The 12861-nt window shown below is 38.3% G+C and overlaps 1 protein-coding gene across 1 annotated transcript; it reads left to right on the plus strand.

Moving 5' to 3' along the window:
* Positions 1-26: 26 nt before the first annotated feature.
* Positions 27-12753, plus strand: LOC146473727 (WD repeat-containing protein WRAP73-like). The gene is made up of 14 exons (XM_085117756.1): positions 27-214; positions 313-408; positions 720-776; positions 1457-1573; positions 2496-2568; positions 2950-3053; positions 3979-4065; positions 4725-4859; positions 5088-5165; positions 5718-5802; positions 6326-6451; positions 9367-9450; positions 10429-10536; positions 11485-12753. The coding sequence occupies exons 1-14, from the start codon at positions 146-148 to the stop codon at positions 11625-11627; spliced, it is 1362 nt and encodes a 453-aa protein (XP_084973882.1). The 5' UTR covers positions 27-145; the 3' UTR covers positions 11628-12753.
* The last annotated feature ends 108 nt before the right edge of the window (positions 12754-12861 follow it).

Consider the following 12861-nt stretch of genomic DNA (forward strand, 5'->3'; position numbering starts at 1 on the left):
GTGTTAGCAGCAACACGATAATTAGCGTGGTTACCAATTTTATCATGGCGGGTTCCTTCGAATTTCTTCAGTATTTGAAAGTTTTTGCGATGCCTTTGCCGTAAATTATGCCCTGAATTGAGTTAAGTGATAAATATCATCCAAGATGAACTTTTCAGAGCTGTTTAAGCAGACAAATCAGTTGAGCAAGTTTTCTCCAAATGGGAAATACATGGTAAGCACTACTGTTGATGTCCGGCTTCGGTGATAGTTTGGCATATTGTTGATTTTCGGCGATTCCTATTATATCTTTTGTATTTGTGCTGTTTGTAGGGTAATTGCGTCCAATATCGGCTGCTCGTAAGGGATGTCAAAACTCTCCAGATACTGCAACTGTATACGTGTTTAGATGTTGTTCAGTGCATTGAGGTAAGCTATACTTTTGCACCGATCAATTCGAAACTTCAACACCCCAACAAATTCCCCTCTCCCGGGTGACCCCCAGCAGGCTTTGAACTTTTAAAAATTAGGTTGTACTCCATGACCTCTCCATCGCTCTCCGATTGCATTATCATTATACTGTACTGTTCGATAATCGCATATTGTGCATGTTTACTGTACCTAGTTTCCTTCGCAGCCGCTCAGGCCGGAGTCATGGGGAGCGTTGCGTGACCCCTGCCCAAGCGGTTGCGAAGGAGACTATTGTCTTCCCGTACTCAGTAACTTTTTTCTGTCTACAGTGGTCTTCAGACTCCTTATATATCCTTTGTGGGATGTTCAAGAGAGGGATCATACAGGTAAGGTTGTTTTTACAGGCATACATTATGCACTTTGTGGCACTCAAGAGTGGAAATAAGGTCTTGGACACAGAATTCAATATTACACTCAGTGTTGTGCAAAAATGGTGGGCTTTATGGACAACCGTAACATGTATATACATATCTTTTAGAACAACCTTGTACAGTGTATTGTATGTATGCAAACATACAGTCATGAACATGTAAGTATATGTAATCAACTGAAATGAGGAAATAATTTTTAGGCTCGGGAAATTATTAGAATTTGACTGTCAAAACGCAAGTGAAATTATTTCTTAATTTTACGAGTATACCATTTGTTTACCTTTTAACATCATGGGTGACAAGTTACACTCACAATCGTGGTCGGTTCCGTCTTGTTTACACACGCAGGCAAAAAAACGCTTGTCTTTTCATGAGTACATGTACTTTATCTAACTGCTTAGGACGAACTGTCTCAGGGATTTAACGCTGAAATTCCCCACCAGAATTAAGGAGTAACTTGTCACCCATGATATTATGACTGGAATTTATACCGGTACCCATTGTCTGCCCAAATTCAAAATGGGGGACAATTTGTGTCATTAGGAAACGTTTTACATGTGTGTCCACTCAAAGGAATCAATAAGTTATTGTGATTTTCTTTAAAAGATGTTGCAACAAAAATTATAAAATTGTAGGTATGGTCACTGGAGAAACCTGATTGGACCTGTAAGATTGACGAAGGGCTAGCAGGACTGACAGCTGTGAGGTGGAGTCCAGATGGAAGGCACATTCTGTCTACTGCCGATTTTCAGGTAACTCTGTCTGTGTATGGACACTCGTCAATATCAAAGAGTCACCAAAGAGACATTCAAAGCACACTTGCCCATGATGTTAAAGGTTTCTACAGGGTGTCACTGATACAGTCAGTGATTGTTTGGACTTTAAAGTTTTATGCCCCTGAACGTAACCTCAGGTCATCTTCTCAGAACTTTTTAGCGGTACCTTTTTCCAAGATGAAAATATCATATGGTGATAGAGCTTTTTCTGTTGGTACACCAAAGCTATGGAATAACCTCCCATTACAGTTGAGGAACAGTGGCTCTTTTAATATTTTTAAAAGTAACTTGAAGACGTTTTTATTCAAGTATGTGTTCTGCTTATGATGCATCTAAGTTTTGAATATACTTTTAATAATTGTGATTGTTAATTTGTTAATTTAATTGTTACCTTAATTGAGGTTTGTAAAGCGCCTTAGAGCATTTTGGCACTATATAAATAGTATTTATTATTATTATTATTATTATTATTATTATTATAAATTATTGTTATTACTATTATTATTATTATTATTATTATTATTATTACTATTACTATTACAATTACTATTATTATTGTTGTTGTTGTTGTTGTTGTTGTTGTTGTTGTTGTTGTTGTTCTTTGTGAAGTTAAGTCACTCAACCCACCTTCATGTACCGGTTCATTTTTTTCATTAGTTACCACTTGGCAGCCTTGTGTACATGTAGCTGTAAAGCTCGGAATCTTTTTCTTTTTCTCTCTCTTTCTTATTTTCAAATAAGGTTTCTAGTGCCAAAATCAGTACACTAAAATGGTAACGATTTAGATGGTAGATAATGACCGGTCCTGTGCATTTTTTTTTTTAAACTGTTATCCAGTCAAATTTCATTGATTATGCCCACTGTATTTTACATAATTTGTTTTTCTTCCTCTCGTCAGTTGAGAATCTCAGTCTGGTCTCTTGTGAGCAAGTCTGTCAGCTACATAAAATATCCCAAACATGCTAATGCAGGTAAGTACAATGTACGTAGGAGTTAAATCTGCATGGAGACTGTCAACAATTTGCCAAGTAAACATGGCTCAAAATTTATTGTTCTATTTTGTGTATATTAAACTAATGTGTACAGTTGACATCCATCTTGTTCAGAATCAACTGAACTAACAACAAGTTTATTCAGTCAAGACTTTTTTGAATTGGAAACCATTTTTGTTAGGACCTGAAATTTTACTGAAGGTTGATTTTTTTCAGTGTTCAGTCATTTGACATTTTACATTGTACCAACATGTACATGTATGTATAATTGTAAGTTATAATATATAGTACTTTTGAAGGTACAGAAAGTAATTTAGAGTTGCTATGTCCTCTGATTATTTCAAATTCATTGCACTGCAGGGCTTGACTTCAGTGCAGATGGCAAATACATGGCTTTAGCTGAAAGAAGAAACTGTAAAGATTGTATCAGCATATTTGCCTGCTCTGCATGGCAACTAGTAAAGGTACAATAAGAGAACACAATTAAATGTACACACTGTGAATGCAAATTGCATGCACTTCACGTACTATTAATAGTAATACATGACTTTGTACACGTTTAATGTATTCAGAACTGTAATTAGAATATTCTGAAATGTCAGCCTTCACCTCCCCCTAACCCACAGACAGGGGAGAGGGGCACCCCCTGTGGGTTGGGGGGGGGGGGGGTGGAGACAATTTACTGACATTTAATTTCGGACTATCATTAGAAGTCAGAAACTGGCTTTTATTCCTGGCACTTACTCAGTACCAGTAACAGTTAGACTGTACATAGCAGCCAAACTTAGGGTTTGAGAATAACAAAAAGACATGCAGCAAGAAGGGGAGATTTTTTTATGGCCTTGTCAAGCTGGTTTCCCTAAAGTCTAATGACAGCTCTTTAAGTAGTAGCTTTCTTGAATTTTACTTGACTGATTTCAACAGAATTAATCTGTAAATTTACGTGTACAGTAGCAGATAATACAATATTTGAACTGCTTCCATGTATACTGCAGCCCTGACTGGAATTTGATTTCTCCTGCTGCAATACATACATGTACAGGCTGTAGGATGAGTATCAATGGAAAAAAAAGAAAATGAACTCAAAGATACAATTAATGTTCTTGGTGTTGAAATAAATTCTCCCAAAGAGCACCCCGATAAATATATGGATAACAGTGGGGAGAATAGTTTATGCACGTTGATACTGGAGTTTAATTAAGGGTCTATTTTACCATGCACTCATAAATGTACATTCAAGTACAATTCTACAGTTCAATATCAACCAACTCCCAAATCAGTAAATAATATGTGATTGGAAGAGGTATTTTAATTTATGTTCATTCCAATAAATGTTACGAACTGTAATTCCTGAATTTTGACATGTACATGTAAATCTGTCTTTGGCAGCACTTTGAGGTGGACACAAAAGATCTGGCTGATTTAGCATGGTCACCTGATGGAAGGGTTCTCTGTGTATGGGATTCACTATTAAGAGTAAGTTACAACTGTACAGATATACTGTAGGTATATGATTATTACTTAGCTACTAGATACAGTGTAGGTGCATTTATACAAGATGCAAAAGGCCCAATCTATTGATTAAATTCAGGATTTGACTGAGAACAGTTTATGTGCCATACGGACCTTTATCAGATATTAGTATAAATCTACTAGCGTTCTATTACGAATGCCGTTCTCTGATTGGTTATGCTACCCGCTATCTATTCTGTGATAGATAGTGAGTAGGGGTTGTCAACAAAATTCAGCCCGCTTCTTCGCGTTTTCAAAGTGTTTGTGAGGAGGATTTGGATAATTTACTTGTTAAGTTTTGAACGACTAGTAGATTTATACTAAAACAATTAGATTATTCACTCTCGATTTCTGTGTGATGCCCCCTCATCAGATATCACGCGATAGAAATCTCGAGCTCATAATCTAATTGTTAATGATAATTAGGCCTACCTAGGATCAGCATTTGATTAAGCATCAAATTTCTCTTCCAATTGGGTACAATACCGCACAAGATGTAGGGCGGTGGCTGACAATACAGGATCACTAGTTTTGCAACTGGACAAAAGATAGCAGTATTGTTTGAAAGAGAGCTCAACCAACATTTCCTTCTCTGTTCTACTTTAATTTCCTTTCACTTGCAGTATGAGTTATTGCTGTACTCCTTGGATGGCCGTTGCCTCTCAAGGTACAGTGCATACGAGTTTGCACTTGGAATCAAGTCAGTCTGCTGGTCTCCTTCAAGTCAGTTTCTAGCAATTGGCAGTTATGATGAGAAGGTACACTGTCAATGAGACAATTACTGTTTTCTGTATTATAAAGTTACTGGATAGGTCAGGTCATTATTGTTTCTATGATGATAAAAATTAATTAAAGAATTTCCTCCTAGTGTAACTTCTCAGTGGAAAGCTTCTCACGCATGTCGCTCTAAAAATGACCGTGTGAGAGACTGTGGATCTGCAGAACTTGCTACAGTTGTACCTGATGTAATTAATTTTGTATTTCAGTGCCGTGTGCTGAACCATGTGACGTGGAAAATAGTAGCAGAACATCACCATCATCACACTGTGGACTCACCCTCTGTGGTAAGAACATGGGACCAGGGGAGTTATTAGTTTAAAAGTGATGTTTTTATCACACAAAAACCAATAATTTGAACATAATATTATTGCTTTTACCATAAAATAATTAATAGTATGCAAACAAATATACTATAGTCAGAAAGAAGTTGAAATTGGCTTCACAATGACCCAGTTTAGCAATAATTATTTTTTTTTTTTGTAAATACATACAGCAAGGATGGAAAAGATGCAATGTTTACCATGTTTCTCATGATTAGCACATGCACCAGACGGAGAAAAAGTTACAGACGGGAATTCATCAAATCTACAACTGGCTGAATGATTTTAACCGCAAACTTTTATATACTAAAAAGATAAGGGGTTAGTTTCCAAAACCTGTGGTGCCGCATCAGTAGGGAGTGGAAACGAATGTTTGGTTGATAAAACTACATGTAAATATTCGTAACCATTTACACGTACTACCTTGGTTCATGTGTGACACGTATCAGTCTCAGTCCAAAACATCGCTTCCCGCTGTACACTCCTCTTGAATCAGCTTTTTATTATGTATTATAGATAGTGTACAAAGAAGTGGAAATGAAGCCACCTTTGCTCAGAGGAGAGATTATGCCACCAGGGGGATTTACAGTGCAGAGTAAATGTAAGCTTCCCTTGCAAGAATCAGCGACAAACTCTTCCAGTGTTATGCCTTGTTATTGAAGGGGATCGTGTTTGTCTTTACTGATCTTCTCATGGGAGATATTTAATTGTCCAAGCTAGAATGGACTGCAGAAGGGGATAGACAAATTAATACCTAATAAAGGCTAAATCTACAAGTTTGGGTTTCATTCAAATGCTCAGTGTACATGTGCATGTAGCTCTCCACATTGAAAAGCCAACAAACAAACAATGCAGCTTGCTAGGTAACTGTTAGCACAAACCAACACTGCAAGAGGAAGAACAAACCTTTTCCGTATTAGTTTTATTCTTTTTCTTATAATTATTACTGTCTTGTCTATTTATCTTCACATTGGATTCGTGAACACTGTAGTTGCTCAGATTTCAGAATTTGAAATTCACGTTCCATGATCTCGAGAGGACTTGTGCCCCAATACTGTTAATTTGTACAATGCACCTTCTACTATAGTCGTGTTTATTTGTACATTTTTTTTTTTTTTTTTCAGATGAAGTACAGACTGTCCCATTCCAAGTCCCCTCGGTTAAACCCGACCCAGAAAAAGCCAATCCCAAGCTTGGGGTTGGACAAATAGCCTTTAGTCAAGATAACAGATATCTAGCGACTAAAAATGGTAGGTTTCATGTATTCTTCTAGTCTGCCTTTAAACTGTATCTCAAGTGAGAGTGCTTTAGAGGTGCGGTTGTGTAAAGATTAACGCACCAGACTTTCGATCAGATGATCAGAAGATCGGAGGGTCGTTGGTCAAGGCGAGGTTGGTCTCTTCATTGCTGTGTTGTTTCCTTAGACAAGAAACTTTGCTCTCTTCGCAGAGGTGTATAAATGGGTACCGGCGACATACTGCTGGGGGTAAACCTGTGATGGACTAGCATCCCATCCAAGGGAGTAGCAATACTCCGAGTTGCTTCATGCTAAGGAAACCAGGTTAAGGTCCTGCTACATGTATGTGGCTAACTTAGACTTGTACATGTAGTGCGATGTTACCTTTTGTACCCAGCGAGTGACAGGTATTCTCACTTGGGAAAAATCTTGCAGAAGCACATTAAAGAACTGCTCAAGAGTTTTCATTTTGAACCGTCTCGTTCAGTGTTATGGCTAATTAAGCTCCTCAGGAAAGTACATGTAGTGCTCAGTAGCTTTCATTAATTTTGTATGGTCGCAGACAGGCAAACAATCAAACAGGGGAACCAGTGGAAAGTAATGCTCGGTACTGCTAAAGAGGTCTCAATTGAACGATCACGCTTAGCCAGGTTATATATAAACGCCTTGTACAGTTTAATTTAATAGCACCATAGCCCCACCAGGAAATACTGCTATACTGTAAATAGCTTTCATTTGAATGGTTGTACAGCATGACTCAATTCCAGACTTTAGTAAAACTCGTGTTTAGTAAGAAGCATGGAGCATGTTTTGCAAACATCTTGTTTTGATTCATGAGTTTTCCAAAATGAAACCTCGTTTATTTGAGGCCAAGCCCACGCACTGGACCTTGGTGAGGCAGAGCTGAGGGGTGCCTTTTATTTTCCGTACGCACTCACTTTTAAAGGAGTCTGTACGAAAAATAATGGCACCTCTCAGAAAAATGCCGCAGAAATACAAACGTAAATGAGTGGCTGGACTTGCTGCAGCTTATTGTAGGTTAGCTAAAGTCGCGCTTCGGACCTAGATGGCCCATACCGTCGGGTCTTAAAGGGACACTCTCACAGCGATTTTGCTGTGTTTTGGTCCAAACTGATCAAATATTTGAAGAAAAACCTTTTTGCTAACATGAAATCGCTCTTAGAACACCGGGAAGAAAATATTAAGTGATTTCTCCAAGGAAGAACTACAATGTAACTATAATCAGTTTTTAGCGACTTTTCTAAAATATACAGGAAGAACTTGAACAAATTGGTCAATTTTTCCAAGTTGCAATCCATTTCCATTCTTGGCATACGTAGTCAAACATAACTAATACTACTTTCTGTACACTAGTAGGGTTATTGTTAACAAAACTGAACCATTATTTTAACGCTTTCACCGATTCAAATACGTTCTCTGGTCACTCAAAGTGACACTAAAATAAGTGAAACTGCCCCTTTCACCCCATGTTTACTGCATAAAGTGACAACGAGTATTACTGTTCCCCCTGGCACACCCCGACCGATGAATTCTCGTCCATTACATAGTTATTCCCCAGTTTACACTCGTTTTCCATCTCTCACACTGACCTTGGACATTCAGTTGAAATTACATGAAGTGAACAAAAACAGAATAGTGTAAGCCTCGAACCCGAGTTCGTTTTCTTCATTTCTTCTGTCAATAATCATCACCAACCAGGGATAGCTGCCGAAGATTGTAATTTGTAACGTATTTATGTAGGGTTACCATCACAATAAACGAAAGCTAACCGTTTTCGAATCAGTGCTTAACCCTAAATACTGTAGATCAGTGCTAAGCCCCCAAATGCTGTTCCTTGCCTAGATGGAGTTCTATTCACTCATTTCTCTGTTCCCGTGTTACGTCGGTAATAGGGACTTTAAGAAACCAAGATGGCAACAGCAACGAAAGCGTCGCTTGAAAACATAAGTTCGCGTTACTTCAACTACTTCGCGATTATTCCAGTTCGTTCAACTTGTACCATGTGGCCGAACTATCCAGTAGCAGAACAGACGGAAACGGCGTTCAAGTTAAGACAGAGAATGAAAAAGATTGCCGTCATGTGCTTACGTTCTCCACAAAACCTTGAATTTAGTCATTTCACGTCGTTGTTTGGCCGAGGACGGTGACGACATGTACCAAAATTTATAACGCACGTGCAGGGCCTTTGTTTTTCACATTAAATCTTATTGTTTTGTGACGGTCTCGTTGCCGTCGCCGTAGTGCTTCTTAAACTCCCTACTATAGCGATAAGGAATATGACATTGTCTAAACCTCATAGAGATGAGAGAGAAAAAGATGGATGCTTTATTAAAACTAAATTGCAGCCCGAGGGTTGAATTATATAGTTTTTTACAATAAAGGTGTCCAAAAAGTCATTCTGAGATATGGAAACGAGTTTTTACCAGTCAGAGTATAGGGTAGAGAGAGACCATGTCGAGTAATGTATTTCAAGTTGCTAGGGAAACAACATGCCAAATCAGAGACCCACCCAGCCTTGAACCGCTGACTCTCCCGTCTTACGATCAAAAGTCTGACACTCAACAAACTACACCACTCTTACCTCCACTTTAACTTAATGTGATGCTACATTGAAACCCTTGCTAAAATACATAGATAAGGAGGTTTGTTTCTAATGAAATTGCGGTGCTGCGTCGGTGGGAAGTAGAAACGAATGGTTTTATCAAGAGAGTTGATAACTAAAGGTAAATTGGCCACCGTAAAGAGATTCGAGTGCTAGCCCTTCGTTAATTTGCCAATTTACACAATTTACCTTTAGTTTTCAACTCCGTTGATAAACCAAACATCGTTTCTAAAATCATTGTTTGAGTAGATCTTCTTTTTGCTTTGTTTGTTTGTTTATTTGTGTTGGTATTTGTTTCCTTTTAGATAACATGCCGAACGCCCTTTGGTTATGGGATGTCCCCAAACTATGTCTCACAGCATTGCTGCTGCAATCCAGCCCTGTTAGAGGTTTGTATTATTATGTGATTCTCCTCTCTTTACTCTAAGGATTGCAACTGCAGTTTTAGAAGTGTGTAAGGCTACTGCTACCAAAAGTAAGGCAATAGAAAAAAACATATATCCACATATATAAACATAATTTGCGGAGGTTACATTTAGTCGTCCTTTTTTATTGTTATTTTCTGGGTGTTTTTTTTTCTCTCTTCATGTGGCCGTTGCTTTCACGCAATTGTTCAAAAAAATGGAGGAATTTGCTTCAAAAATGTTTGAGGCCACAGCCCACTCATTTACGATTGTTTGTTTTTGATCTGAAAAAGTTTAAAATTGTCCACACAAAATATCACGCAAATTTGATGTCATTTCAAAACCCAAAAATGTTTGTCTGCGAACAGAAACAAAATAATTATCTAGTTTTGTTATAAATTATCCTTGTGCAATGAAACTGTCGATTAGTACCTCTGGCTAGAGACAGAGTAGGTCGGAATGGATTGAAACTTGAAAAATGTTAGGCTAAAATTTTTCAAGTCCTCGCATTTTTGTTTAAAAATGCGCTAGAACAGATCACGAGTTGTTCTTTTCAAGAATTGAGGTGATCCCTCTCCTCTCGTTGTTCTAAAATTGTTTTGTAGCTATGTGAAGGTCTTATTTCACCATTTTAACCAAACAGGTCCATGAGACTTCCCCTTTAAGCGTCTCAACTGAATTTCTGCTGCGTTTTTTTGTCGTTTCGATCGCTTACGTGTAGATACTTGGAGGATCTTACGCTGTACATGAAAAAACAACAACAACGACAACAAATAAATCAACAAAAATGACTTTCCAATTGGGTACAGGTAACATGACAATCTGTTTTCTCGGAGGTGGTAATACGCGCAACAAACGTCCCACAGCTTACCATGCAACATTTGTTGCGTGACAACTCACAAGTGTCACGAACCTGTTGCCCGTATTAGTTGGACTAAAGGTTATGATTGCTTTGATTTGTAGCTTTCCAGTGGGACCCTAAGCAACCACGCCTTGCCATTTGTACTGCAAATAACAAGCTTTATATGTGGTCGCCCGCGGGCTGTGTGTCAGTGGTAGTACCCACGGAAGGTAGGTTCAACGCCTAGGCGAGTGCGTCCATAACTCGTTAGATGCACAGCGATTAACATGAAGTGATTCGTTTTATAATAGACATGGTTCGATATCAATGTAAAGACTGGCTTAAGAGACCCCTCTTCCTCCCCCATAAAGGATTCTTGACGCGTTTTATGGTCACACTGCATGGGCCCTGTTCCCGACGATGCAGGGAAATTCAAAGTAGCAATCAAATTACCTTAAAACCGCAGCAATTTGAAATCGTTCTTGAAATTGAGTGTAACATTGCCTGTAAAAGCAGCTCGTGAGGACCCTCAAGAAGGATCCTGTCTAAACCTCAAGTAACTCAAACTACTCTGATAAGTGTATTTTAGTAACAGTACGATACATGTACTCGAGTGAGCATAGAAGAGTCGTCTACTGTTTTAGTGCTGATTTGCCAGATAATTTTTGTTGTTGTTGTTTTTGCGTCAAACTTGAAGTTGCTCCGGTTTTTCTCTCCGTGACATTCCTTACTAGTGAAGCGAGATATATTTATTTAACCACCAAGCACAATGTCATGACATGAATTCTCAAACTCATCAATAATTTATCAAGAGAAAACAAAGAAAATCACTACTGTAACCGTGGCTTGGATATGTGTTCCTGATTACCTTAAAATTTTCCCAACTTTAGCCTTGAATTTCTCCAAGAATTATTGATCATTTGAGAAGCCATATCAAACACTCGAAAGTGTGTTTCATCAGATTACCACGAAGTCGTTTTAGAAGACTTGGCTGCGCCTCGTTTTTCCAACCTACTTCTCAGTGTTTGGATATCTGATAAAACACACCTTCTCGTGTTTGATATATTACATGAAATGTATTTTCTTTGAAACGTGGCTTGCCCCCACCCCCTCCCCTCTATGCCGCTCGTGGTGGCCAGTTTCACAACGATAAACTTTGTTTTCTGGTTTCATTTTAGCGCCGTTCCAAGTGACGTCCTTGCAGTTCCACCCTGATGGTAATATTCTTATGCTGTTGGGAAAAGAACAGATGTGTCTCTGTTTTCTAACGGACCCTAGAACGTTACGTCCAGTTCCTTCGTCCTGTGTAAAGCTCCACTGACATAAAATTGGCAAAGAAAATAATCCATCGACACGAAAGCTAGGTAGACTTTCATCCTTGGCTCCTTAACTTTCGATAAAAATATTTTTGAAATGTTGTGTACATAGTTTTATTAGCAAATATGTCGATCAAATGTAATATATGCATGCAAAAAAAATTCGGTCTAATGCGAATGACCGAACAAAAGTAGCCCATTTCTGATGCAATTTCAGCTTCAGTCAGACATTATGTTAGGAAAAATGCCAACGAGTGTCCCTTTTGTAGATGAATAAAACTCTCCTTTGAGCTCACGTATTAAAATAGCCTTGCAATGTAATGAATTGTCGCGTTAGTGTGGACACCTTTCAACAAGTTGTTTCGTATTGTATCGTCATTGTATCGAACAATGTGAGCAACGTGTTTCTCTTTTATGGAATACACTCGCGATAGATCGCGAGAAAAAGTTTATGTGATGTCCGACCACAGTTTATTGTGGCCGGCAAATCTAAATGCTGACTGCGCCGGAAATTCGTAATTTCGAGACTTGCAGAGCCTTACTGGAACCCTTAAACCCCAATATTCAAAGAACAAATTCTCCTATCTTGGCCCAATACTTTTTCTTATAAAAGTACTGGGGAGAAGTGTCATGACAATTCACCTTGGGCGATTATATCCTTAATTCTCATGACCTCTGGCGTTGAATAAGGCGTGAGAAATTTGATGCTGATCAGGGCTTAAAGGGTTAAGTGACCTGTGTAATCATCGGCTTATAGCATACTCTTTCCCACTGCCCTCATGCGTGATGGAATATTACGGATTATCATTTGGTTAGTTCGCGTTGAATCATAGGAAGACCAGACTAATCCCTATTTCCCACGCACGCCTTCTTTTCCCTTTTCCATTTTACTATTCACTGGGGACTGGGAACCACTCTGAGTTTTAGGAACCCCACAAGAAGTTGTTGCCAAAAGAAGAGTTTATTTTCTTTTGATGCGTTATTAGAAAAATGAACGTAATGCATTGTATACGTTGTCAATAAGCGTCGCCTTTACATACACAACCAAGAACTGAAAACTTCAAGTTTATCATTAGAATCGCATGAATATGGAAACGGTGCGGGTGCAAATAAAGCATCTTTAGTTATTCATTTAGTATTCCTCTGTTATTATTACTATTTTTCTTTTTTTTTTCTTTTTTTTTTTTTCATTTATTTGTTTGTTATTGGCTGAGAGTTAATGAATTCTCGAAAATCAAT

The sequence above is a fragment of the Pavona decussata genome, unplaced genomic scaffold (genome assembly GCF_977016875.1).
Source record: "Pavona decussata unplaced genomic scaffold, jaPavDecu1.1 SCAFFOLD_92, whole genome shotgun sequence".
NCBI classification, from domain to species: Eukaryota; Metazoa; Cnidaria; class Anthozoa; order Scleractinia; family Agariciidae; genus Pavona; species Pavona decussata.